Source organism: Halichondria panicea, chromosome 5 (genome assembly GCF_963675165.1).
Source record: "Halichondria panicea chromosome 5, odHalPani1.1, whole genome shotgun sequence".
Classification (NCBI taxonomy): domain Eukaryota; kingdom Metazoa; phylum Porifera; class Demospongiae; order Suberitida; family Halichondriidae; genus Halichondria; species Halichondria panicea.
The window spans coordinates 5,171,956-5,199,172 of record NC_087381.1 but is presented as its reverse complement, the minus strand read 5'-3'; the positions used below and the strand labels follow the sequence as shown (position 1 = coordinate 5,199,172).

General features: G+C 40.4%; 3 protein-coding genes across 3 annotated transcripts; 1 reads left to right on the top strand and 2 right to left on the bottom strand.

Annotated features, from left to right (window-relative positions):
* Positions 1-26: 26 nt before the first annotated feature.
* On the bottom strand, positions 27-4,654 carry LOC135335921 (uncharacterized). Its single transcript, XM_064531626.1, has 2 exons — positions 4,227-4,654; positions 27-2,680 (listed from the first exon to the last, which is right to left on the bottom strand). Exons 1-2 carry the CDS (start codon positions 4,600-4,602, stop codon positions 333-335), a joined length of 2,724 nt encoding a protein of 907 aa, XP_064387696.1. The 5' UTR covers positions 4,603-4,654; the 3' UTR covers positions 27-332.
* Positions 4,655-4,982: 328 nt separating this feature from the next.
* Positions 4,983-6,945, bottom strand: LOC135336061 (nucleoside diphosphate kinase homolog 5-like). Its single transcript, XM_064531836.1, has 5 exons — positions 6,767-6,945; positions 6,207-6,304; positions 5,752-5,960; positions 5,426-5,544; positions 4,983-5,165 (listed from the first exon to the last, which is right to left on the bottom strand). Exons 1-5 carry the CDS (start codon positions 6,902-6,904, stop codon positions 5,097-5,099), a joined length of 633 nt encoding a protein of 210 aa, XP_064387906.1. The 5' UTR covers positions 6,905-6,945; the 3' UTR covers positions 4,983-5,096.
* Positions 6,946-6,983: 38 nt separating this feature from the next.
* On the top strand, positions 6,984-26,016 carry LOC135335924 (cold shock domain-containing protein E1-like). Its single transcript, XM_064531632.1, has 29 exons — positions 6,984-7,141; positions 7,235-7,445; positions 7,943-8,037; positions 8,264-8,303; positions 8,499-8,595; positions 8,974-9,098; positions 9,264-9,341; positions 9,531-9,587; positions 9,882-9,979; positions 10,333-10,396; positions 10,858-10,920; positions 11,424-11,507; positions 11,791-11,972; positions 12,472-12,646; positions 13,756-13,851; positions 14,216-14,263; positions 14,475-14,543; positions 15,096-15,187; positions 15,588-15,687; positions 16,222-16,314; positions 19,431-19,510; positions 20,103-20,235; positions 21,229-21,291; positions 21,646-21,765; positions 22,438-22,545; positions 23,133-23,329; positions 23,808-23,870; positions 24,533-24,616; positions 25,817-26,016. The coding sequence occupies exons 2-29, from the start codon at positions 7,437-7,439 to the stop codon at positions 25,845-25,847; spliced, it is 2,544 nt and encodes an 847-aa protein (XP_064387702.1). The 5' UTR covers positions 6,984-7,141; positions 7,235-7,436; the 3' UTR covers positions 25,848-26,016.
* The last annotated feature ends 1,201 nt before the right edge of the window (positions 26,017-27,217 follow it).

Below are 27,217 nucleotides of genomic sequence, written 5' to 3'. Positions count from 1 at the left end.
GTCTGAGAAGCTTATCATAGATGGTCTAATGTGGAATCCTTACAATAGCAAACACAAGACAAACAAAATAATAACACAAAAAACTAAATAAAAAAAGCTATAATTATATATAATTATGACTGCACAAAATACAGTGATGCCAAAAACTAATTAGGTTCTTCTCTCCTCTGCATGTAACCTCTGTATCCACACATAATTATACATACTCCAGCCGATTGGTTGCATATAAGACAATCCGATAAGAACAAACATAACTATAAAATTTTAGGTATAACTGAATTGCATATTAATTTTATTATTAAACATAATGGGGATTGTGTGAATACAAAAAGCTAATTGTGGAAACGTCTTTTACTTGTGTATACAAATTGATGAAAATCACTCATAAATAAGCTAATGATGCTGCCAACAAAATATCTAGCTATAAAGTATAGAGGAATACCAGGAAAAATTACTGAGCATATAAGATTGTTAAGAAAATTTGCGATCCAAAACGAGTTTTTACATGTTAAATGTATGCATAATAGACACCACTGTTGGTATCTCATTGATCCATTTCCTTCTAGTGAAAAATATCCAAGAGCGTTAGCTAAAACACCCAAAACATAAAAATTAAGATAAAGAATGCACAAAAAGAAAAGATGAGTAGTGACACACTTGTTCCAGATATAACCTCTCAAAGCATACAAAATCACAAGTAGAAAAATTGTGAAACAAAGCATAACGTAAGATTCAATTGTTTGAATCACTAAAAAAAAATATAGAAAGTGCAATAAAGATTGAAATGAGCCAGTCTTTCCCATTTGAACGCGAAAGACAACTGAAGAATACTGCAATGAAAACCAACACTCCAATGAAAAAAGCAAATACTTCAAAATCTTGACAATGTTATGTGCAAAATTGTTTTGTGAGCAGAAAACATAAGAATTGTCAATTAACTGTAGCAAGTCATCAGTGATAAAGTTCATGAGCTTGTCTGGGCCACTAACTGTGTCACAAATTGTACAAGGGAGGTATGTATAGCCAGTTTCGGTAATGGAGAGCAATAGGTCGGATATCAATACTTTGCATACACTCGTGTAAGTCTGAGAGCACGCTTTGTTCAGCAATGTGTTGTTTTCTTCTAAAAATGTAAGCGTGACATCTAGAATAATACTTGAATGGTTGCTCTCTAAGCCTCCTTGTTGAGAATAAAATAGAAGAACTATTATTTCTTCTGAAGAAAAGTAGTGATCTTCTGTACTTAACAAAATTCTAGCTAGCTGTCGTATGTTATGCTGTTCGCTAGTGATAAGTTGGTCTTTTTGAGCTGGTTCTTTAATCGACTTTATAGAAGTGAGATAATTATAAAGTTTCTTTGTATAATACTCTACGAATGTTGTTTTGAAGTCAGATTTCAATACATTTTTTGAATCTATCAAAATCTTCTCCCTAAAATATGTTTTTATTAGCTTATGCAACTTGTATCTTTCTCCAAAAATGTGAGCGTACCTTTCAAAGAGAGACCGCTCAAAAAGATTGTTGACCTCATCACGAAATTCTCTGAAAAACGAAAATGAAAGAACATCTTCATCAAATGAACCAGGAAATAACGAAAAGAGATATGCTGCTCTTATGGAGTTGTTGCTGAGATATTGACAAGCAGTGTCCATTACAACATTGAATCTCTCACGCCTTGGAAATTGTGAAGAAGATATCACATCAACATTTTTTGCCTTTAGATCTTGGATTAACATTGTCGGGCTAATTGTTTTGAGCAGCATAACTGCCACCTTAATTGCCAAAGGGCAGTTTCCTACGAGTTCAACTATTTCAGTTTGTAAGTGATGATTCAAATTTGGTCGAAGAACACTGATTAAGGATTTTGAATCCTTGTCACTTAACTCTAACACTTCAATATCAGTAAAGTGGTCCACAAAAGAAATTTTTAGCTGGCTTGTAATTATGACCTTCAAATTATTTCTAGATGACTTTCTCAAATCTAGTATAAACTCTTGGAATTCATCATGCCATTTATTGAGAACAGGATCACAGTTATCAAAAATCAAAATAGAAATGTTTTCAATTGTAGCTGCCCAGTTCAATAGGTGGTCACCGTTGACAGACCTGCCTAGTAAACGTTTCCCAAAATTGTCACCATGTATCTGAACTCCTCTGACATGGCTTCTGGCGTGAGGTTGTTGCTCAAAGGATAGTCTGAATTCGCTTAGATCAACGTAGCTTACACTAACGCCTTTTTTGTTCATGACTTCATGACCAACATGAATAGCCAATGAACTTTTTCCGAACGCAGGAGGCCCAAACAATCCTACTATTGATGTGTGGGTACCAAGAAGACGTTGTATTATTTCGTTTATTAATTCTTTTCTACCAACAAACGGCATGGGGCGAGACGGCAATGGTAAACTGATGTTAATTAGAGGTGCATTTGGCCTGCCATAACTAATTTGCTTTGGCATTTCGTCATCACTTCTTTCAAACTCATGTTCTAAAATTTGTTGGTCTTGACCAATACCCAAAAAAGTTATCTCAAAACGTCCTTCAACATAATTCACACATCTGAATCCAATTATCATCAATACAAAAATTGATATTATGGTGGCGATTGTGCCTCTCACACAGCACTTCTTTGTTAGTCCAGGACAAGATCTGTTTTGTCCAGCTGGGCTTGCAATAACTTCTAAATTTGTGAATGTAAGCATAAATAATAAATTGACGATTACGTGAACCTGAGAATTCAGACCAAAGCGTATAAATATAATTATTGTCATCATAATTATTTTAATGAGACATGCTCATGCATCATCACAGTGAAATCTACAATCAGTTCCCGGCACATAATTATACCAACTGCTCATCACATGTGTATATATAGCTACACAGTAGACTCTCGTTAATCCGGTCACCCTTGGGACAGCTAGTGCAGTTTGGCCGGAATAGCGCGGTGGCTGTATTTCAGGAAATAGCCGCTGCTTAAAAACGACCTTACCTCGAATCTAATGAGCGGTTCTTGTCTCGAGGATAATGAAGGATGATAATTAATGAATCATTTTACTCTCTATTTAAGTGTAATCCAATTTTATCTGCCAAACCACACCCAAAACGTCAAATCCGGCCGTAATAAAATGTATATAAAATGTAATTAAACGTAGTTAACGCCAAAGGGGGTTACCCAGGGTGCGGCTGTGGCCGCGCATGCGTATTAGGATGACCAGCCTCGTGCGACCACCTGTTTAATATTGTACTGAGAGCGGAGTAGCTGCTTCAATCATTTTTCCCACCCACCCGGTCCTCTAGGGGGTTGGTTTTCTTGGTTTTCTTTTTATTAGTTTGGGAGCCAGCGCTGCCCAGTATACGGAATAGCGAGTGGCCGTACTTCATGCAGGGTGAGTTTGTGCAGTAAACATATATTCGTGCCAAACCAAACGGCCGGTATATCGAGGTGGCCGTACCTTCAGAGAGCCGGAATAGCGAGAGTCTACTGTCATCATAGTACGTGTTACCGTATATCTTATAATTTATCGGACACTTCTAATTACCCCGGACACTCTTTTGGGCAATTTTCGTTGTTCTAATACAACGGACACTCCAGTACTTTAATATTACATTTGTTCTAAATATCCGGACAATATAAAAAATTGAGTTACCATTCATTGATGGCAAGTAATTATACTTAGAGTGCTGCAGTTAGATAGCTTTGAGTAGCTAGTTTTAGATAGCTAGTGCAACTATTCAGTCGTACCCTGTTCTATTAAACTTAGCTAGCTCGCATGCAGCTGCTTGCTTGTTCTAATTATTCCGGACACTTCGCATGCTCTATAAAAATCTGTTCCAATTATACCCGGAAAATTTCCCAAATAATTATTTTTTGCTGTCCGATAAATTAAAAGATATACGGTAGTACTTTTCGCTGTTTTTGAGGGAATTAGCAACCGTATACATGAAATGATCTGCTATAACGTGTAAAGATTTGATGACATGGCCTGGGAATGTTTCCGGTAAGCAGTCAACCCACACAATTTATTCAACGAAATGCCTCGAACCGGAAACACTCCCTCCACGTTATAGCAGATAAAAAGCAATTTTCATGTAGGATTGCTAACCCACGAAAAAAGCGAAAATTAAGCCCTTTGAAAATGTTGCGATATACAGTTTTACTACCTGATTGATCACTACTTACTAACTACGTTGCATTAATTAATATACTCTTAGCTACGCTTACGTACCATTCTTAAATCCTGGCGAAACATCTTTGAGATGGTCGTATTCTTCTCTCATTCGCATAACGACCGGCTTCAACTCAAGATACTTGTCGCAGCAATCGAGGATGGTCAGTAAATTTGAGTTATCAGACTTAATAGACTGTATTATAGCACCAACGAGCTTTGTAGCCTTATCACTCTCACTAAGCATGACGTGTGTTATACTACTAACTGTGGCTTGAGAGAATATTTCAGCTTGGAAGAGATCCCAAACCAATCTTGTTAACACACCATCATTGAGAACTTCATGAAGCTCACTGGAATGCTTAACAAAGGCCTGCAATTCCAGAGACTTCTTCCTTAGCTTCTTGGTTTTCTTGTTCGTTGTACGGTGCCTCATTTTCGTAGATCTAGCTACAAACTTGTTCGTACACGTACCTCTAGTACCAAAAAGGGGCGTATCTGATTTGCCTATACTATACGCATGACTTAATTGTCTAGGCATATTAAAATAATAATATACATAAAATATTATTGTTTCCTTAATTAAGGTGGTGGGTATAAACGTATTTGGTGGTTTATGAAGAGCTATAGTGGACAATAATTATACGTATCGCTTTAGCGATGGAAAAGACCAATCGTTGTCGGTTTAATAAGGAATCTAACATAATTATGCGTTGGCTAAGGTCTAACTGTTTGCACATTAAATTTTCTATCTTTGATCAAAAATACTGGTAGTAATACATTTTTACGATCACCCTCATTTTCACCTAAAATAACTTAAATTCCCGCTGCAGGCACTACATGTACCACTGTGGTCATACCAATTGCATAAACATGAACATAAAAATGTAATGTGCTACACAGTTTCTGTAACTATAATTATGAATGAGTTCATGTGTCCACTTCTGTCACTTTGGGTTTGTTAGGATTGTTGTCCAGCAACCATTGAGCCAGCCAGGTCTGCAAGGGAATAAGTGGCGTGAATGATGCAGATAAGCAAAATACAATTTTGAGCCTTTAAGTTGTACTTTACATGATTATACGCTTATGTAGGTGAATAGTTGGTTAGGGTAACTAGCAACTGCATACAAATAATTGTCCTCAAAATGGAGCAGGGGATGGGCAGTATAGATTCACACATGAAAAATAGTCGTACGTCACGTGTACATTCAACTGATGCATTATTATTTCCATCACATCATTTTAATGATTGTGCGTACCAGTGGGTCTTCTGGTTTTTGTTTGGACAGATGTGTGAGAGCCTTGGTGAGGACAGGGTTCACTTTGCTCTGGAGATAGTCAGTTGCATCTTGGCCGTGGTAGATGGGCTCTGTGATCGCTGCAGACAAAGAAAAGACAGAGATAATAATTATGTATTCATGTATTAGTTTAAATTCTAGAAACGTCGGTACCTATAATTATATATCATTACTGTATACGTACACTAAAATAATGTTTGAACCTCAGAAACAATAATTTCATAATATGATGGAAACTAACTAATTAATGCATGTACATGTACATGAGTAGCCCTTCACTTATTTACATTCTGAGAACATGAATCTGATCTCCCTCTCGGCCGTATGGTAGCTATCACTGCCGTGCAGCCCATTTCTTGTTTGATCATGCCCATACTTTGCCCTGAGTGAGTCGGGAGCTTCTTGCTTGGCTCTGACCGCATTCGTGGGTCCCAGCAGATCCCTCCACTCTTGAATAGCATCACGCTTGGCCAGAACCAGTGCTATGATGTCAGCACTGCAAGGAATACAAGGTTTTATACCAATGAAATTGTTGGCAAATAATTATAAGGCCCATCCGGTGCGTGTAACTTAGTACTCTAAGAGTTTACCAAAAAGGTACATGCATTCAACTCAAACACTTCATGGAAATACTACAGAATTTTGAGCCATCACACATTTTTGATCTACATGTACACACCATCGAGATACTGAATGCTCCTCAGAGCTACTAAATATATCTTGTGAGATTAACCCATCATACCTTTGCATGTAAGCGATGAGACTTGGGAAGAACATTTTGCCATAGTGCTCAGCATAGAAGTCGGAGGCCTGTTCTGGAGTCAGCCTCAACCTGCGTTGCTGTGATGAGAGATAAAGATTTGGTGATGGCAAAAGGGCATGCAATAAATACACTCTACTGCATCTTTACAGGTTTCAGAGATTGTATAATTACAGTGGAAGCACTTAAACTGCCACCACCCATGAAGAAAGGCCAACCAAAAATTTCCCCAAGGTGTCCGTTCTCTACTAGACTGTAAGTTACCTGAATATGCACATGTAAGGTACATGTACTGACTATTCTGGGCAGTACAATGAATTTAACGTACAGTTTTTAACTACAGGTGAGCATAATTTATCTAAATTTCAGTGTTCCACAAATCCGGCCTGTTCGCTACATGTACGTACGTACAGGGTATGTACATCGTCTCAGACGTCTGCAAGACTAATCGTATTTGTATGAATGTGAATATGAAAAAATAAAGTTATAAGGTGCATTTTAATATTTCAGAAATTAATTTATTTTTGAGCTCTACAACTCACATTTAGAATGGAAAATTCCAAACTTTTGATGTCCTCCATAACCTCATCTGCTCTATGCACTGCATCAGGTTTGATAATAGCCAGAGTTCTCTCCACAGTTACAACAGGAGGGTCGGGGAAAATTGGAGTGTCTTCCATTTTTGCCTTCAAAGTTTCTGTGGTTGCTAATAGTAACAAGCAAATTTAATGGGCGAGCTAACAAAAATAATTAATATTTAATTATAAATCTTGCTGACTCGACTTGCACCCATTAATTAGTGGCTTTGGCTTCTTTGGGCAGGAGCCAGAACTTCTTTATCTCTGTAGATTAGGTTTCTTTCTCTTTGTAGCGTTTTTATAAAGCACACCAAATTGGCAAATCACTCAGCATAATAGGTGAGATAATAGTGTGTTTTATGAACATGTAAGATTTGCATAAAAAATTCTAATTCTAATTGATGACCACCCTTCTTTCACACACGTTCACAGGTTCAACACAAATCTGGACGATCTCTCTCTCTTTTTTTGAAGCAATCATATCTTATACAGACTGGTTTTTACGCATTTTAAAAATTCGATATCCACATGTACGATCAATAAATATAATCAAGACGAAAAGAATCAAACAAAAGTCGGACCCAATATCTGAATGAAATACTTATAACATTGAACAAACAAAGAGACACCACAAATGTTTTCGGTAAGTACTTTTGTTAATAGATTCTCTTGCTGCATCAATACATGAAGGTTTTCATACAAAAAGTAGGCTTAACAGGTTCACACAACAAGTGCAACCAACTCATGCTTTATTTCTATACCTGTACTGGTACTCAACAATTTTGTAATAGTTGTACACGCATTGACACGTAGCTATACTGTTAATGTGTTATTGATTGCACATTGTTGTGCATGATGTGCAATACTCGACTACATATACTGACTGTATACTGGCAATTAATATATGGAACCCCTTAGCTTTCATAACGGACGTATTTGGTGAACAAGATTTTGGCTATTTAATACAGACTTGTTGAGGGATTGTTTTCCCCTCCCACAAATTGCTAATTTGGGACCTGGCCTTGATTTCTCAGTTATTTGGCCGGGGTGGCCATTATATAGCATCAACTGTATCCTTTAGACACCCACTCCACACACACATAACAATCCACCCACCCACACGCACACATGCACACACAGGATCCATTTGCGGGCCGCAGTCGAAGCGGCAGTTTCAACAAGAGTGGGAGCTTCAAGTCTCAGCAACCTAGCTCCTCATCATTCGTGGCCACGAGGTCAGTGTACACAGTGCCGTATCAACTGTTGATATGCACATGTGCTTATAGGGTCAGTTAACATTGGCCATGCTTTTGAATCATGCTGAGCTTATAGAGAAAGCTTGTTTTGGTTGATGACGTGTCCTTATACTGTACTGTACTTCAGGGAGACATCGTTTATGGGTTGCACTTAATTTATACTGTACACACACTCACACATCATTATGCTTATTGCTTGTTGCAGTGCTAGCATCAGAGAGACTGGGATCATTGACAAACTCATGGTAGGCATCATCAGTGTGTATAGTGTACTTGTCGATCAGTACATATAAAGTTCTTGAAGAATTTAAACCCAAAACCTGTCCCACATCCTACATTGCATTTCATACTGTCTGTGTACAGTTACTACAATGGCCATATTAACCGCATGACCTCTTTCTGCATATTCAACCTCTTTGTACTCTGTGATTATTCTCCAGCAAAGCTTTGGGTTCATCACGTGCTGTGAGAGGAATGAGTCCATCTTCTTCCACTTCTCACAATACAATGGCAGTGCCTCAGAACTCAGCTCTGGAGGTACCTCATTGTGCTGTCTTGTGTGCATGCATGTACATTGCTGCAGTGTTCCTACATAGCTCCCAATTGCAAACTAGTAGATACAAATTATGTACATCATCATCATCATGTGTTCAGATAGTGTCATAAGTACATTGTATAGGGCTAATTGACGATGAGTGTTCTAATTGACGATGAGTGTTCTAAGAGGTCCCTCAATTTTAATGTCTACTTAGTTACGTATCTAAATCAATAATTTTGAATTATTGTGCTCGTTTTTGAATGGCTGTAAAATATTGACACAATAAAAATAAATTACCAACTCGAAGTCAATTCATTCAATAGCTTATTCAAAGACCGTATGTGTTGAGCATGGACAATACATGTACCCCCCTCCAGATGAGGTGGAGTTTGAAGTGGGTGTGGACTCCAGGACTGGTAAGCTGATAGCACGACGACTGGTCCTCCTACCCACTGGCACCGTCTCCTTCGAGAGCATCAGCGAGGAGAGACTACTGGGAAAGGTATATTACCATTAGCAACACGATATTCTACTGGGGATATTTGTCAAAACTGCCGATTTTTACTTTAAACGGCATTCCACATGCTGTCAAACGTGGACATTTTTGGTACCTATGTTTGGTGTTATCACGTAATCATAAAAGTATGTGCCCTTGTCTCTCTCTCAGGTTGACTGTGAGCCCAAGATCATCTCAATAAGAGGGGCTTCCCCTTCAGAGAGAGATGGGCCGGCCAGAGGGTCAAAGGTGAGAGTGAATTCTACTGTTGCAAGTTGGTAAAGAATTTAGGTCAATCAATTCTGACAATAAAACAACAAGTCCAAATATTTGATGCCTATTCTATTATAAAGGGTTGCCTGCTTATTTCAAGTACTGTACCTACCCATGTTATACATGTACTTAGTCATAGATGCGTATGTGTTTCTTGTTGCTCAGGTGAAGCAGACCTACAATGATCCCATGATGGGCAGGATCATCTACGAGAGGAGTGGGGTGCGTGAGCACTAGCACAATACCGTCATGTACTCTACAAGTGTCTGTGTCTGTGTCTGTAGTGTGCGTACACTGTTTCAGTACTACAGATGAGCTGGATAGTTGCACAACAGCAGGGTTTCATCTAGTGGGGGTTTGAGGGGTTGTTTTGTTGCATTTGGTACCTGCCTGGCCTTTATAATCATTTCATAGTTGGCCTTTTCGTTCAGCTTGGCCGTTAAGATTCCACTGACTGTACATGTGCGTGTACATGTTAACATTGATAACTTACTTCTGTGTTTACTTTTAAATTAGGAGGTCTTCTTTGTGCCGTACACATTCACTGATGTCAACGATGAGAGAGACATTCGCAAGGGAGATGAGGTCTCCTTTTACATGGCCAAGAACAAGAGGTGGGTGTGGTTAGGATGTGACCTTAATTTTTCAGATTTCTAGGAGAGGGGGGGGTCCCAGGGCGCCCCCCCTCTCTATGAAACCCTATTTTTAACTGTGTCTGTATACAGAGCATACAGAGCATGTATACAGACAGTACTGTGTGTAAAGCTTTGTTGTACAAGTACAGTGATGCCCCTAAATGCAGTAGATTCCCTGAAATTGGATCAACCAAGTCCGTACAATCACGCAATGAAAACAGTCGGTGATTTTGACTGCATTAAATGTTTCCCCAAGTACTGACTGCACATGTACTTGTCCTCTCTATTGTTATTAAAGCTGAATTACATGTACATGGATTATTCCTATGCAGGACCGGAGCTCTTAAAGCCAGGCTGGTGAGATTGGTGCAGCCAGCCAAGGTGGAGACTGTGCAGGTAATGATATCTTATACAGTACACATTCAAATGAATACCGTATAGCGGGAAACTTTCGTGAGGTGCAACATTTTTTTGCGTTTTTCGAGGGCAGAGCAGTCGACGCAAAACTGGGATAAACTCCCACGCACCAGTATTTCACATACAAAGCTATTGGTGGGTGTGGTTTCCTGGCATTGAAACGCGAATATTAGAACCCAAGAACATTTCTGCTGAGGGCTCTGGAGCCAAATAGCTGCACCCGCGAAAATTTCCCGCAATACGGTACTATTACATTGTATTACAAACAAGTACAGATTGTATAATCCTTTCGAAGTCTGCCTTTTATGCATGTACATGTACAAGTGTGTATAAGGCTCTTTGTACCTGTATGCACTTTAGTAGTCGTGTAGAGAGATTGCCAGTTACAGTGTGCTTGTACTACATACACTTCTCAACTGTTTGTTTCCTTCCACGTGCAGGGAATAGTGAAGACAATGAAGGACTCCTTCGGGTTCATCGAGAGAGCTGACCTTGTCAAAGACGTGAGTCCTACATGTACATGTATAGCAGAATACTGTTATGATGATGAATGGTGTACAGTGGAACCACTAATTAAATGTAGACTCCCTGAAATAAGGACACCTCTTATAATCAGAACACTCAATCAAGTCCCAACTCTAGCACATACATGTGCATACATGTACGAATGAACCCGTCAATAAAAAGGACGCTTTCCATAAGTTCCAAAAGTGTCCACATTTTGATTTTGCGGTTCCACTAGGTGTAGATGCAGTTTTACACATACGATTAATAAAATGACCCTGTCCCCTATATCCGCCACTGTACCAGAGGAGATCGTGTACGACAGGCGCGGTGCAGCTCAAGATATTAGTCTTTGATTGAGCACCAATTATCCGCCCACGCTGAGTGTAATTGCTGAGTGTAATCAGAGGCTAATTGCTTGAGCTGCACCGTGCCTGTCGTACATTGTGTCCCCTATCCCCCACTGCACCCTTACACCCACGTTACACCACTCCCCCTACAGATCTTCTTCCACTACAGTGAGGTGACTGGTGAGTCCAGTGTGGAGGTAGGCTCCTGTGTGGAGTTCGTGGTGCAGAACAGACAGGTGGGTGGTGGGCTCGGGCATTGCTGTACTGGAGATTGTATGAACAAGCGTGTAGTATGGATACACTAGTATTGCATTGTGTACATGCACATACATGTATTGTTGAAATCTAGCATGCCCTGTATTTGGACATGTAGTTCCACACTTGTATTCAACTTAGGGCCTCATTTTGTGAGATACATGTAAGAGCAGCTTAATTTTCGTTTAAAGAGTGGATGCATGTACATGTATATGCAAAGGCTATGTGTGTTTAGTGGATGTTTGTTTCACCCCTCTCTCTTAGGGTAAGGACGTAGCTGCCAACATCCAGCTCCTCTCCGCCGGGTCAGTCCAGTTTGACGAGGTAGCGGGGGACTTCTTACAGGGGGTGGTCAAGAAACCTGTCATCCGCTCGTTCACCCACGGCCGCGGGAAGGAGACGGAGAGCACCCAAGGGGAGGTCACGTACATGGAGGACATGGACGGGTGAGTTGATGATACTAGTAGGATATAGCAATGCAGACCAAGGTAAATTTTATACTCGATTACAATATTGACGACCATAATAATTACCAGGAAACATTATGCAATTTTCAATAATGACGACCATTACCTACTTAGTTCCAAAAAGTGGTCAGGCCAAAACCTGACCAGCCTGACCGCTTGTTACGGTACCGTACTATACTATTGTGTTAGCGCTTTATTTGGTACAGTGACTGTGGTAGACTAACAGTGGCTGTAATAAGGAGGTGGCCTGTATTATAGAGTGTGGCCTGCTAATGAAGTTTTCCTAGAGTGCCTGACCATTATTGTGTACGTGAGCCTATAGCATCTACATGTACATGTAGCATTGAATTGCCTCGTACAGTGTTGACCGCCACTGTTGGGTAGATCAACAGTGGCTGTAATAAAACCTTGCTAACAGGTCAAAACACATGCTGCAGAGAGACTTAGTGACCTTCCCCCCACACACACACATGTACAGGGTTCGTGTGCTGTCGTATAGTGACACAGACCAGGTGGGGGACTTCACAATGCTCTCCGGGGACATAGTCAACTTCAGTCTGGCCATTGACAAGAGAGACGGCACAGAGAGAGCCACGGGTGTGAGGCTACACCGCCTGGTCGAGGAGCAGAAGGACACATCTCAGAGGGAAACGGTGGGTTCATTGTCAATATAATTATTGTAAAACAAATAGAAACTCTTCACATGTCATATTTAGAGCATGTACAATTAATAATAATATAATTATGTGTACTTATATCCCGTTGCCACGTTGTTACCAGGTGCAATATGCAGCATAATGCACTGCTGAAAGTCATAATGCACTAACCACAAAACGCCCCTCTGCATGGCATTAGACAGACAATTAAATTAAGCAGACAATTATTGTATCATGAGAAATAACAAGTATATATCAAAGTAAGTCCAGCCATGCAGGAATGTTCAGCACTACTGGAGTTTCTTTGCAACCATGCAGGTTTTTAAATTGTCCAAGGTTCATTTTGTGGAAGATTCTGTGTTCCTAGACCTAGTCCTCGACTTTGTGATGCATGTCAATTCTGCTTCACCATAGCACTAGAAGCGGCTCTTTTTGCTGGGGGCTTGAGCTGTTTTGCAGCAGTGTAGAGGCGAGCTTCTTTGGGTTGGTTGTGATGCCGAGGATAGTGGAGGGCTGTTCGAGCAGCAGTTTAAAATACACTGAGTAGTGGGGTGGGGCTGTTTCTTCGCAGCAGTAAGTAGGGTGGGGCTGTTTCTTTGCAGCAGTAGTGGGGGTGGGGCTGTTTTGCAGTGCTTTCAGCGTTGGATTTTGTGTCAAGCCATTCGTCGGTCATGCCAATCTAATACGCTGCATATACTGGCGTCTAGAAGAGAGAAGAGATGGAGCTGTGTCTAGAGTTGTCTTTGTCATCTTTTTGTGCAGTTTATATTGTGTTACTAAAACAGTGTTATGTTGCTATGCCCTCGGGATATAAACTAGTTATAACACGTGCACTCGGGATGCATGGCATATATTGCACTCAGCCCTCGGGGCTTACGCCCCGTGCTTCAGTGCAATATATTCCATACATCCCTTGTGCCCGTGTTATAACTATAACATATATTATTACATGTATAAATTATGTACATTATAGCCTGAGTTTGAAGCACCTAAAATGTCCGGCACATACTGATAGTGCAGTGGACCAGTCGCTTGGTCATGCATGTATATGTATGTATATTTGTACTGCCTGTGCATCATGTCGTTATTGCCTGCCTCCCCTACAGGGTGTGGTGGCGGCACTGAGGGATGGGTTCGGGTTCATCAAGTGTGCTCAGAGGGACATGAGGATGTTCTTCCATTTCAACGAAGTCATTGATCTCGTAAGTGTGCTAATGACAGGGTTCACTGACTGTGTACATGTATACATACATTGCCATTCATACATGTACAGTGTACATGATGTACATGTATAATTATGGCATGTACAATGTATATACTATTATTGGGAATATGTATATACATGTATGTACAAAATGTAGCCTCGGTTGATTGTGTAGCCTTGACAACCAACTATCGATGGTGGTCTTTACGTGAGGCCATACCGGTCAAAATCATTGTTCGAATCAAATTGTAACATGTCTAGTCCATTACAGTTGCAGTGCATAGGCAAACCAGTGCATGCGCATGTGTGTACTGTATTGTAGTCTAGCTGTCCTATTAGTTTGTGTTCTTTCTCCATTCCAGGACCACAAACTGGCGCAGTACGATGAAGTAGAGTTCTCTGTACAGAATGTGAGTACACTCATGTGTACATCTTTACATTGGAAAAAAAGTTAGCCTCTGTACATCGTACAGAGGGGACCTGGGTCCTGACCGTTATATACATGTATCTATTTTTAGTCAGCCTTTCTTTAAAAGTGGCCATTAAGAGGGTCACCACACTGTTACAGTAGTACATGTTATACTAGTCAGCTGCCCATTACTTATGTCTATGTTACTGCAGGACTACACAAACGAGAGACTCCATGCTGTCAGGATCAAGGTCATACCCCTGGGCACTGTCAAGTTTGAGGTAATCAATTTAGTACAGTCATGTAAAATAAGTCATGTAGAATAAGGCCATCACATACACTGTACACTGTGCATGTAGTTTTGTACATAGAGACTATTAGTACGTGTAAGACGGTATGTACATGTACATGTACATGCATGTAATGGTATTACATGTATGAGGAAGTTATTTGGTGGAAGCTATATTGAGTGTTGGCCGGGGCCACCCAAAAGTCTGTAATTATGATCTTTTATTGATGAATGCATTTTATTGATGAATGCAGAAGTCTGGTCAGAGTGGCATTCCATAAAACAGGTCACCCTCTATACGGTGTACATGACTGTACAGCTTGTACACTGTACAGTTGTACTTGTATGTGCACATTTTGTAATACGTGTACAGCCGTTAATAGGCCCCCTAGCATGCATTTGTACCTGTTAGCAGCTGTTAGCTATAATACAGCCAGTTTAATGGGCCTCAAAGTCTCTCCATAGCACGTGTTTCAAGTAGTGTTAGTAGACCACCTCTTTATTGCAGGGTACCCTCTATTAATAGCGTGTTTGTACCTTGCAGCTGTGTTCTAATGATGTGTACACTGGATCAGTGGAGGAAGAGCTGCCTGGAGATTGCCCTAGGAACCAACCCAGCGTGCACAAGATACAGAGGTGGGTGGTGGGTGGTGTGAGGGAGTCCCTAGCAACCAACCCTGCTTATACTGTACGTGTACGTGTACTCGAAATCCATGGAAACACACTCTGAGGCCTTGTGTTCTTTTCTGCCCTTGCAACTATAATTTTAATTGGATCAAAGCTACTGTACAAAACCATTTAGCAGCTCTAAGGACGTGGTGTGAATCTAAAAATTAAAACTAATATACATGTATGCATGTAGTTACTCTAAATCATCAAGTTTGCTATTGCTGGCAATTTTAATGTTCATAACATGTACAGCCAGCTTAAAGTACACATGACTTGTGCACGTATAAATTCTGTTGGTCATAAATGAACATAATAATTATTATACATAATTATGATATGACCCCCCCCCCCCCACACACACGCACAGTGAGGGTGACTCTGGGACTATTCGTTTCCTGGGTCCCACTGGTGATGTGGAGGTGGTCAAGTTCTACTGGTCCTCCGATCGTCTACAATTTGGAGATCAGGTGAGAGCTCGGGGCTTTAAATTAATTAGATATTTAGAAGATTGTTGATTTACACGGTTACTCATACTGGTGTATGTACATGTGGCTGTTGAAGTCTACGTTTTGGAGAGATCATAATTATAAGTGCAACAAGACTAGTGGTACACATTAATTGTAGAAATTGAGAAATGGGTCCATTTTGTGGTTAAGTGCGACGAAGCACTGTCCTCTGTGGAGGGTACTTAATACCAGTACAGAGGGTATTTATCGGAGGTTCCACTACATGCAGTGATACGTCTAATTTCGAAATGGTGGCTATAATTATTTCAATCCTCAATCTCAATTCAACAACCACATTTTTCGCTTTTACATGTATGTAGTAAACTAAGCCTAAGAGGTTTTTTTGTTGTCTAGAGGTGATTAGTACCAACCACCACCGACTAGTGTACTATACATGTATGTACATGTATAGTACTAAAAGGCCTCTGAATAATACTTATTATTTTGTCCTTCTCTCAATACTATCTACTGCTGAACAACATCTGTTCCTCTCAGGTTGAGTTCCAGGTGGCCACTCGTAGCTACGACAACCTCGTGTTCGCCACTGATGTGAGGGTGGTTCAGAAAGCCAAGGACATCAAGTTCAGGGTACGTACAGTGTGTGCTGGATCGTGTACATACAATGGATATGTAGCCTGGTACGTATTGTATATTATAAGCACATGTGCTTGTAGGGCTATGTATAGGTGAGCTTATGATTATGATATTGCCTGGCGAACTGATCACTGAGCTCATTAGAGAACAATCATTCAAGCATTGCGATGCTAAATGCCTCGGGGCATACATGTTTCATTGGTACTATCAAGAGTTTATGATAGAGAGAGAGTATCGAACGTAGGCATACTGTACATCAGATGCATGCGGAGAGTAACGTGACTTCCTGTATCTGTCACAAGCTTGGAATTTGCACACTGACCAATCCAAGCGTGGGTGATGTAATCTATCAACCCATCCAAGTGTGGGTGATGTAATCTACTTTCTTGATAGATGACATTTCCATAATTTTATTGGCAAAGAACAGCCCTTTCATAATAATTATACGTGGGGATGGTGTGCATGGAACTATTTTTCATTGTGTAATGTGTGCTTACCATCGGTAGATACCATGAAACTGTTGGTATCGTTTATACCGACAATAGTTGTAAACACAGTGACATTAGTAACAGAACTGCAGTTGACAGCATTGTCTCCCAATGGAATAATGTTTATGACCTCAAAAGAATTGGATGTGGCTGAAACTTCAATTCTCCACTGATAAATGGCCTCATTTGGTGCTGTGATTTCTGTTGACGCGTACAAAACGACATCCCCTTCTTGTACGGTGAGATTAAATGACACGCCACATTCGGAAATAGTGAATTTCCACCGAGCCTGCTCCCCACGTTCCAGTTCACCATTGTTGGTGGTGTTTCTTGGAACAGGTGTTGTAACTGGATTTTGTTTGAGAATAGTAGTAATTAATTATTGTAGGCCTGCATACATGTACGTATATATATAAAGGCTACAATGTCATATATATATATACAAATTATAGTGGTGCATGGGCCCTACGATAAAAATGGTATCGGTAATTACAATCATTAGCATGCACGGTATAGTACGTGCTAATAGTATAGGGTTGGATTTTAGTTGCAAATGAAAATGAATGGTTTACTTGTGCTGCAAATCTGTTCCTCTTGAGCACTCTGAACGCACGACAACTGTGAGAAGTCAACAGAATTGAAAATATACTGCTGTTGACTGGCAATGGCTACCAAATCTTCTCTCCGAAATCTAGTCCCGACTCCGATTGCAAACACATTAATAGGTGGAGAGGCAGCCCTCAAATCAGCCGCAGCTTCAGCAACTGATGAATAGCCACAGTCGTTAGTGTTTACTGTAGACCGCCCATCAGTTAAGACCATGGCCACTCTAAACACACTGGGATCTGTACGACCTTCAGTTGAGAAAACTCGGAGAAGTTGACAGAGAGCATCTTGTATGTTGATGTTTCCTCCATTATAAGGAATAGCTGCCACAGCATTTTCCAAAGATGTAGCGTTGCTGTGGGTGTCTAGACGAAATTGCTCCTGGGCAGAGGTGCTAAATGTGATCACACCTACTTGATTATCATTTGGTCCGATTTTCAAGCTGTCCACATACTGTGCAGCAAACTGTCTCACTAGACTAAAATCATCACGCCCAACACTGCCAGATTCATCCAGGACCATCACAATATTGCTATTAACCCGACAGGCTGTGAATGATACAAAGACATGCTGTTGATTAAATTAACATGAAATTATAATGCCATACAATGCTTTCACTAAGACTGAATCTGTTTGGCAGTAATGCATGCACTTGCCAACAAATTTATGCATGTACATGTATATCTTTCTCTTACGATTTTCGCTTGTCAAGAGGGTAACGTCTTCAATATATGTCTCCACAATGGTGTTACTGCTGTAGTGCGTACTCCAGTAAGCAGCCTGTCCTGGTATATCACACGGAATAGATTCTGTATCAGAAATGTTTAACAGAAACAGTCTCGCTGCTATTCCCGAATAAAGGGGAATCCTCAAATCCCTCCACTGCACACTCGGCCAATCAATGTTGAACGCCGTTCTTACGGCAACATTTCGTGTACTAGATCTATTTGTGTCTTGAATGCTCAAAAACTTATCTTCATCCACCTGCCATATGCCTCCATTTGTAGCCAGGTCGATACGTATCCGTGTCAGTTCCATCTCTCGATTCAACAAAAGCGATTCGCCTGAGAAGTTGTCGATCAAAACCGAACATAGCTATTTACTGCTGCTCTGACAACATCGGACCCAGATGCTTCTCTTTGCAAAGTCAAGTCCACTCCCTGAGCAGTCAGTAGAGGGAGCAATGCACTGAGAGTAATCAGCACACTGAAAGTAGCAGTCTTCATTGATGGATTGATTTAATGAGGATTGTTAAAGTCACAATGATAGTTTGATAATAATTTTGGTCATAACTCGGGTCCTTTTATAGCTCTTTAGGTTGAGTGGTGCATGCCTGTACCTTATGTGCACAACAACTTTGATGTGCTGATGTAAGATGCAGGCATGCATGCACTGAGGGTATGGTACTGGAAGCAAGGGGAGGGTAAGTACTGGTAGCGATTAAGGGGAGGGTATAGTGTACTGGTAGCAAGTAAGGAGAGGGTAGCACAGGAAATAACATACTGTGCATGGAAGTAAGGGTGCACATACAGCGAGGAACGTACAAGATATATTGTATAGCCAGGGTACCAAAATAATAATAATTAGCTTCCAAATGGGAGGATGCACATGTACTGTGACGTATAAGCTTACGAGTAATACGGTAGTGTGATCATACTTGCATGTGTGTCCCAACTTCCCCCAAGCCTGAGATGTCATTCTACATGTATGTAGTGAAACCTGAGTGTTGTATGAAATATACATGCAGGTATACAAGCTGGTGAGCTGCCTGCATGTATATTGCATACGACACGAATTTTATATCATAGCGATCTTTACCAAATTATGCCTCGAGGCTATACGTGACCGTGTAATGTTATAAAAATACGGTTAGGGACTGTATGAATTTCATTACTCGCTTGTTACCTTGACAACATGATGTTAAAGTGGTGGAGCTACCCACGCTCTGTATGAGTAATTGATAGCTAAGAACTTTTAATCACTCTAAATTTACTATGCGATCTGTTCCTCCCTCAGGGCTTTGTGGCTACTCTGAAGGACAGCTACGGATTTATAGAGTCCGAGGAGCACGACTGTGAACTGTTCTTTCCCTTCACGTGAGCAGGGCCGGGGTATTCGGTGTCAGGGTCGTGTTAGTGTTATGTTAGTGTCAGGGTCATGTCAGTGAAGTCATATCAGTGTCAGGGTCAGGGTCATATTTATAGTGGGGCTCCTTCTCGTGTGAAATAAATAGTGTGGAAATTCCACTACATGTAAATGCGTATATACATGTAGTGGAACTCCCCTTCTCTGATATTCATGTGCAGCGTACAGTACATGTACATGTATGTATGGCCTCACTAAGGCCCTATATGGAGGGCTGGCCACAGCTACATGTATTGCAATAACGAGTTTACATTTGCAGCAGTTTCATTACCATTTTGTATGCCATGGACATATTTTGTCAGAATCATTAGATTTTAACCAGTAACTTGTTCTAAGCTCTAACTATTCCATATGATACGTACATGCAGCTCCCTAAGAGCTACTGAATGCATACATGTACATGTATTATTTTAGTTTTGATTTTGAAAATTGGTCGATCCAAACTAAAAACTACAGTCAGTCAAAGATACAGCATATATGCGTCACTGGGATTGTAAGGCTGTAGTCATGGCTTGTTTACTTTTCTTCCTTTGTCACCTCCAGGTCATGCAACGGATTCTGCGACCCCCACGAGCTCAAGGTGATGGACGAGGTCGAGTACGGTATAGTACGCAAGAACAGCAAACTGTCGGCTGATGAGATCACCAAACTGCCCCAAGGCACTATTCAATCGGAGGTGAGGGTGTAGTGTTAAGGTTTTATTTAAAGGGAGGGGGCGCTAGTTAGGGCACATCTGGCTATAGCTGCCAATGTAAGCAATGTACATATACAGTACATGTATACAGTACATGTATACAGTACATGTATGTATGGTTTCTATTCTCCGTAAATGCCTAACTTTTAATGGACCACAACTTGCTGTTAGATCGGACCTCTTCAAACGTACGTGACAGATACAAGTGGTACCTGAGATAATTGTACTCAGTCTAAAAACAGTAAAGCACCCACAAGGATTGCACATGTACAGCTACATGTACTCTTGCAAACAAAGGAGTCGAACAAGAAAGCGCCATTAGAAACACACTCAGAGCACTATGTGAAGTGCTAAACCCTCAGCTGTTTTGTTGGCATGACTAATAAGGAAAAAAGTGCATGTGCTTCCAAAACTCGCTTCCACAATACAATTTGTCAGTACCTGAGAATGAACCGGATGTGCAAACATTTCCTGGAAAGGGGGTTGTCATATATACAACATGGAAGTGAATAATTATGTTAGGCCACTCCAAATGAGACTGTATAGTTCCCGTCCACCACTTGCATCCTGCCACTGCTAGTCATTTATCGGCACACAATAAGATTGCTTTCAAGCACATGCTGTTAAATTGGTGGTTCTTTAATGAATGATGTCGCACGTTTATAATGATATTCACGATAATACTGCACCTCTGACAGGAAACTACAGTTTCATTTGTAGTGACCTTATGGTGATGTTCAGGGGCGGGGGTTTAGAGAGTAGCAGAGGGTGCTCCAGCACCCCCTGACCTTGAAGAATTTAATCTCAAAATCACGTGTGCGTGTTTCCTTTCCTTTTGCACCTACATTGTACCTACCTACTTGTTTTTCCTATACTGGTAGATCCGCCCCTGAATTGTTCCATTTTAATAAGAGGCACCGCAGTACATGTATCTTGCTTGATACATTCATTATTCTTTCCCCACATGTCCTGCAGGCTTTGAAGCAAGGACAGTACAATGGCGTCGTAGAGAAGCCAATGAAGAGCACAGACAACGCTGTGAGCATTGTGTACAAATAATTATAGCTAGCACTAATGTGTGTACATTGTAGCTCTTGAACTAATGTTACATAGACCATGTGTTCACCAATACGTATACGTAACTGCATGTCAGGAGGGCACTCCTGGTACTGTATATTACATGTATGTGCTTTTTCCTTATTATACGTGTATGCTTTTTCCTGGCAATGCTCTTGCTGCATAAATTATACCTGGTAGTACATTGTACGTAGATGCATGTAGGCATTGTGCCAGTGCATACTGTACATACATGTACATGTACGTGTATACTTTAATACTTGTTCTCGGTATTGTCTGCACATCTACTTCACCCATCTCTCCCACCCTCCATAGCTTGACTATGAGGGCATTATCAAGCCTACTGGCGGAGATGGCCCCTCCCTTCCTCCTCAGCTGCCCTTCAGTGCCACGAGCCTCGCTGATCACAGAGTTGCACTAGCTCAGGGAGACACGGTACATAACATGACTGTACATAATTGTATGTGCACTGTACTTGCACTGTTCTTACACAGTTTTTTTACATGTTTCTCTGTTAAAATTCTTAAGCGTATTATAAAACCGTCTGGATTGTTACAGTATAGCGGGTAATTTTCGTGGGGTAAAAATTCGTTCAACTCGAGAAACGGTGGTTTTCGTGAGTAAAAATTTCGTTTAGTCTCGTTGTCTGCCTGCACTGCCTGCATTCCTACGTTCCGGTAAGCCACGCCTACGTTAAAATTCCGTGGAGGTCAGCTTGCCCACGAAAATAACGAATATTTTACCCCACGAAAATTACCCGCTATACGGTAATACTTACATGACGAAACGTTTTAGTAGCTTTTAAAGACCAAACATGTACTTGTACGTACATGTACAGTATCGTTGCTCTTAACCAAATCTATTTTCCCACTGTATAAGCACACATAGTCATATATTTACATGTAACTGCATGCATGCTTGTCGTTATTGAAAAACATGCAAATATACACATGTACATTTGTACATGTATGGCAGTTCTCTGGTTATGGCCGGGGATTGTCAACCCTGTTTTGAGTAATTTCCACATCCTGCATAAAACAGTACAATCTCATGTAATTAGATTGTTAATTTTAACACTCTGATCTAAAGCCCCTCCCATTTTCTCAGGTCCAGTTCCGGGTGGGGGTGTGTCCCCATTCCGACACTATGCGGGCCGTCAATGTGCAGTCATGCAAGAAGTTCCTCAGGGGCACTGTGGAGACCATCAAGGGAGAGGTGCGTACATGTTATAAACTAGAGACTACCGCTAGACAACACGCGCTAATAAAGAGTGTATTGTGAGGATTGTACCAACAATCTGAGCACATCACTGTACATGTGACTAGTACAAGCAGCTATTCTGCTTATAAGATGTTGCCTACAGGTATTTTAGGGTTCAATTTTCGGTTAAAATGAGAACCTTGAAACACGTGTTGTTTTAGAGACTTTGGACGTAATAACCTGGCTGTTTTATAGAGGGTGCATGCTGCTTTTGGGGTGACCACAATAGACAGCATGATATGCCATGTGGGCCAACCATGCACGTGCCATGTTTTATTTGGAATAGTCTAACTGCATGCATGTGTACTGTACATGTACATGCATGTTTACTTATTGCACCACAATCATTTGTGCATACACACACGTATACATATACAACTGTACCAACGTCCCCTCACACTCACACTCGCACACACACACACACACACACACACACACACACACACACACACACACACACACACTCACACTCACACTCGCACACACACTCACACTCACACGCGCGCACACACACACACACACACACACACACACACACACAGTACGGATTCATCACCTGCCACGGGTCCTTGTCCAGCCGTAGCAACAGCCCCACCAGTAATGGAGAGAGTATCTTTTTCCACATGAAATCTGTGGAAACTGATTTCACTGCCCTACATTCTGGAGATGAGGTCGAGTTTCTTTTGGTGAGCAACAGCAAATCAAAGAAGAATAGTGCCAGCCATGTCAAGAAGCTCAGGTGAGAGGGACACACGTACAGTATGTACATGTATGTGATGTGTGAGGGACACACGTACAATGTGTGTATAAGTGTTGTAGTTGAAGTGGTGGCTATTTTCTATCTCTCAATTCAATATGTACAGTGTAGTAAACTGCATCATAATCTCATTTGCTCCTGACTACATGTACATGTACATGCATGGAAGCCCATACATTATTGTCTTAGTGGTGGTTAGTACTAAAAGGCCTCTGAATGTTGGAAAAACGAACTTTTTGTAATGTGGACCTCAGCACTACCTGCATGTACACGTATACTGGTAAACAACATGAGGCTGTTCAATTTATCCCCATGCATACATGTACAGTACCTTAATTTATATACATGTATATGTATATGTACATGCATAAGAGTATACCTTAATTTATCTTTGTGTAGACTTTATATACTTGTATTGTGTCATGCTTGAATGTGTTTGCATACACATGTACATGTACAGTGCCAATGAAAGGCCAGAAAGGTTGAGAAGAAAACAAGTCACGCCAAGAGCTCAGGCCCCAATGTAAGTTTTCTTCAGCTGATCACTTCAATCTATTCCGAGGGGGAGTTGCCTGTGTAATTGCTACATTGTATATTTGTGGCGACCCCTCCTTACCAAATTATGCCTGGAAGCGTTTGACCGTGTAAGGGACTGTATGACTTTTATTACAATGCTTGTTACCTATGTAAGCATACAGTATATGCATGTACAGTAATTTGGCTATTGTAATGTTTCTCGTCATCCGCCTTGGTCGCATCAAACGTTCATTATGTGTCTGTGGCTTTATATTGCATCCTGTACGTGTGGGTTGCTTTAGTCAGCAGTAAATCGTCACTCTATGAATGATACGTACATCAGGGTTTCATCTAGGATTAAAAGTTTGGGGGGGAAGGTTTACGCACGCTGCAAAATGTTTGGCCACTCCCACATTTGTTGACCACACCCTCTATTACATAGTGCATCACAGTAGATCTAGTTACATATTGCACATCATAGACTGTACTAATGTATTATACAAATTCACCCCAGCCCCCCCCCCCCCCCTATAGATGAAACCCTATACATGTATATAGAAATATGAATATCATAATTATTATACAATCAGACAAATGAAGTAGCATGAACAAACACATAATTATACGTGCAAGTTGACATTATGATTTTCATTTCTTACACACTGACAGGAATGTGAGCCGTCAGCCGATTGGTCCGGACAGCAGTGGTGGGTTTGCTCCTCGTACGTTCCTCCCCTCCCCTGCTCTCAACCGGTGAGTGGGTGAACTGTCTTTCACATTCGTACAGTCCTGTATGTTAAACTGAGCCAATTCTTTCATTAGGGTTCTTGGTATTGCATATAAAATTATAATTATAATTATACATGTAGCTGCATGTGTGCTGTACGTGTTAGCATTGTACATAATTATAGCCTCGAATCCAGGCCGATTAAAATACGGCCTGGTATCTATTGCATGGGTAATTAATAATAAATTATGTGTGGTCCATCCACGCCCATGTACTATCTACATTGTATGGCCTGTGGTGAAGCTTAGCTAGCTCGTGTTGCCAGAAGGCTTGCACACTGGTCTGAAGCCATAAGAGGCTCTCATCTACCTCTATAATGGTCGTATCCATGGTCAGGATTTGAACTTAGTTTCTGTGCTGACTATGGCAAGTCTTTGACTTTGTGCTTCCAATTAACTGTGACTATATACGACCATCGTAAATACATGTATATACATGTAGATGAAACCCTCTTCTGGCTTTAGACCAGTGTGCAAGCCTTCTCGACAACGGAATAGAGGGCATAAGCCACAGCTTCACAGGAGACAAAGTATAAAAACTAGTAAACAAACTACATCAGTGTATATAGTTTACGGTATAATTTTACAAAGGTTTACTGACGTATAACGAATCCCCCCAGATTCTGGGGGACTCAGTTTGTGCATGTGCACTATCACCCATTCAATATAGATACCAGGCCGTATTTTAATCGGCCTGGATTCGAGGCTATAAGAAGCTTGAACTTGCACGTTAATTGGTTCTATACTATAGCTGTTCATGCGACCTTTATTTGATGTAGAGCTATACATTTGCAGCTGAAGTTATCCTTTATACCGGTCTCTAATTTGTAGTTTGTTGCTTCTGTATTAGATGGTTTTTGTACATCTATTATTTTATTCATATGTCAACAGGCGAGTTTGTCTGTTTGTGACATCTGCTTACCTGTGTGTTTGCAGTTTACAGCATTGATATACATGTAGCCTTCCACAACAAGTCATTAGTTTTTGTAGTGGCAGATTTTGATATTAAAGCTTCTATTGAGGCAAATTTGCATGCATGGGCATATTCTTGAGGCCCATGCAGGAACTTTCGCTTAAAGTGGGGCATGGGCGTAAATCTCAGTAGAATATGGTACAAAGGGATTTCAATGTCGATATGTGCTTATTGACTCCGTTTTCCCACTGTAGGAGTTCAAATGTGAGCCCCACTCCACAATAGTTAGTACCACAATGCAAGCTAAAGAACTGTCAAGTATCGAGACACCCTAACACAACGTGAACAATTATAATTCCTTGCTGTCAGTCATTAATATGGAAATTAATATAATTAGAATTTCTATTTTGTCACAATTTTGCATGCGTGTAAATGTATATAATTATACACTGTGTATATATTATAGCATGCATCCCATCTGTTATACAGTAGCTCTGGGAGTTAAGAAATATATAGTTTGAGATATACACCGTCCTGCATGTTGAATGCATGCATGAATGCTTACATCTACAGTGCAACAACCGTGCAAAGAGAGTATAGAACTTATCATTTTTTATGTTTTTGTGAATATCAGTCTTCTAAACTAAAATTTAATGTGATTGGATCAATTTGAGTGCAGGCACATGCATGTATTATAATATTATACTGAGATACAACAGTCAAATAGCTTAATTGCAATTCCCAAAATACAGACAATTATAAATTGCTAAAATTTTATGTTCCAGCTTTTAACCTACAGTCATGTAGTAGATCTACTTAGACTGGAAGGCAACAAATTACCGTATATAAAGCTATAATTATACTGTTTACAAAAATATATAGTACCAGGAGTGCATGAAGATGCACTCTTGTTAATCGGCCTTGAATCGAGGCTAGATAGTACTGTACATGCAGTGCAACAACCAATGAAAGAGAGTACGTAGAACTTTAGATTTTTTACGTTTTTGTGAATATCTTCTAAACTATAAATGTGATTGGATCAATTTGAGTGTAGGTACTGAAAGTTCAACTATTGGCGCTTCCATTGGGCCACCACCTGTTACATCATATGACATCATCATTCCAAAATGGCTGTTAGAATAATTATGTGTACATTGAAAATAATTATGTTAGGCGTAAAACTATCTTATAATTATGTTTGAGTTAAGATCTGTAATTAAATTTTGTTGTGCAAGTATTTTATTACCTTGCTATATAATACGGTAGACTCTTGATCGCTATATTCCGGTGTGCCCCCTTAGTTATTACGGCCATGTAAATAATCAGGTCACGTTGAGATTTTGGCAGTGCATGCCGGGACATTATAATAGTATAGCTGTTGGTGGAGTACACATTAGAACTTAGTGACTCATGATCATCTATACCAGTAGTTGTTGCATTTATACATTACTTTAACGGTTTGACTTCAAAGTTGAAGGATGTGTTGTTATGGTATTGAGGACACTCCATGCAGTTCAATTTTACACCTCAGAAGTGTTATTATTTTTAAGCTTCTGCTCATAATTATAATAATTATCATAAAGCTGGACAATAATTGACAATAAATTCGTAACATTTTGATCATTACCTACAATTACAATTACAGTGGCATCAGA

What these genes read in the sequence shown, in the direction of transcription:
- LOC135335921 (XM_064531626.1), bottom strand. Translation starts at nt 4,602, where the DNA reads ATGAGGCACCGTACAACGAACAAGAAAACCAAGAAGCTAAGGAAGAAG. An exon ending in TTCGCCAGGATTTAAGAATG is followed by an intron (nt 2,681 to 4,226) that starts GTACGTAAGCGT and finishes TCACAAATTTAG; the next exon opens with AAGTTATTGCAAGCCCAGCT.
- LOC135336061 (XM_064531836.1), bottom strand. Translation starts at nt 6,904, where the DNA reads ATGGAAGACACTCCAATTTTCCCCGACCCTCCTGTTGTAACTGTGGAG. An exon ending in CTCATCGCTTACATGCAAAG is followed by an intron (nt 5,961 to 6,206) that starts GTATGATGGGTT and finishes TATTCCTTGCAG; the next exon opens with TGCTGACATCATAGCACTGG. An exon ending in CAGATTCATGTTCTCAGAAT is followed by an intron (nt 5,545 to 5,751) that starts GTAAATAAGTGA and finishes CTTTGTCTGCAG; the next exon opens with CGATCACAGAGCCCATCTAC.
- LOC135335924 (XM_064531632.1), top strand. An exon ending in TCAACGAAGTCATTGATCTC is followed by an intron (nt 13,852 to 14,215) that starts GTAAGTGTGCTA and finishes TCTCCATTCCAG; the next exon opens with GACCACAAACTGGCGCAGTA. An exon ending in GTCTACAATTTGGAGATCAG is followed by an intron (nt 15,688 to 16,221) that starts GTGAGAGCTCGG and finishes TGTTCCTCTCAG; the next exon opens with GTTGAGTTCCAGGTGGCCAC.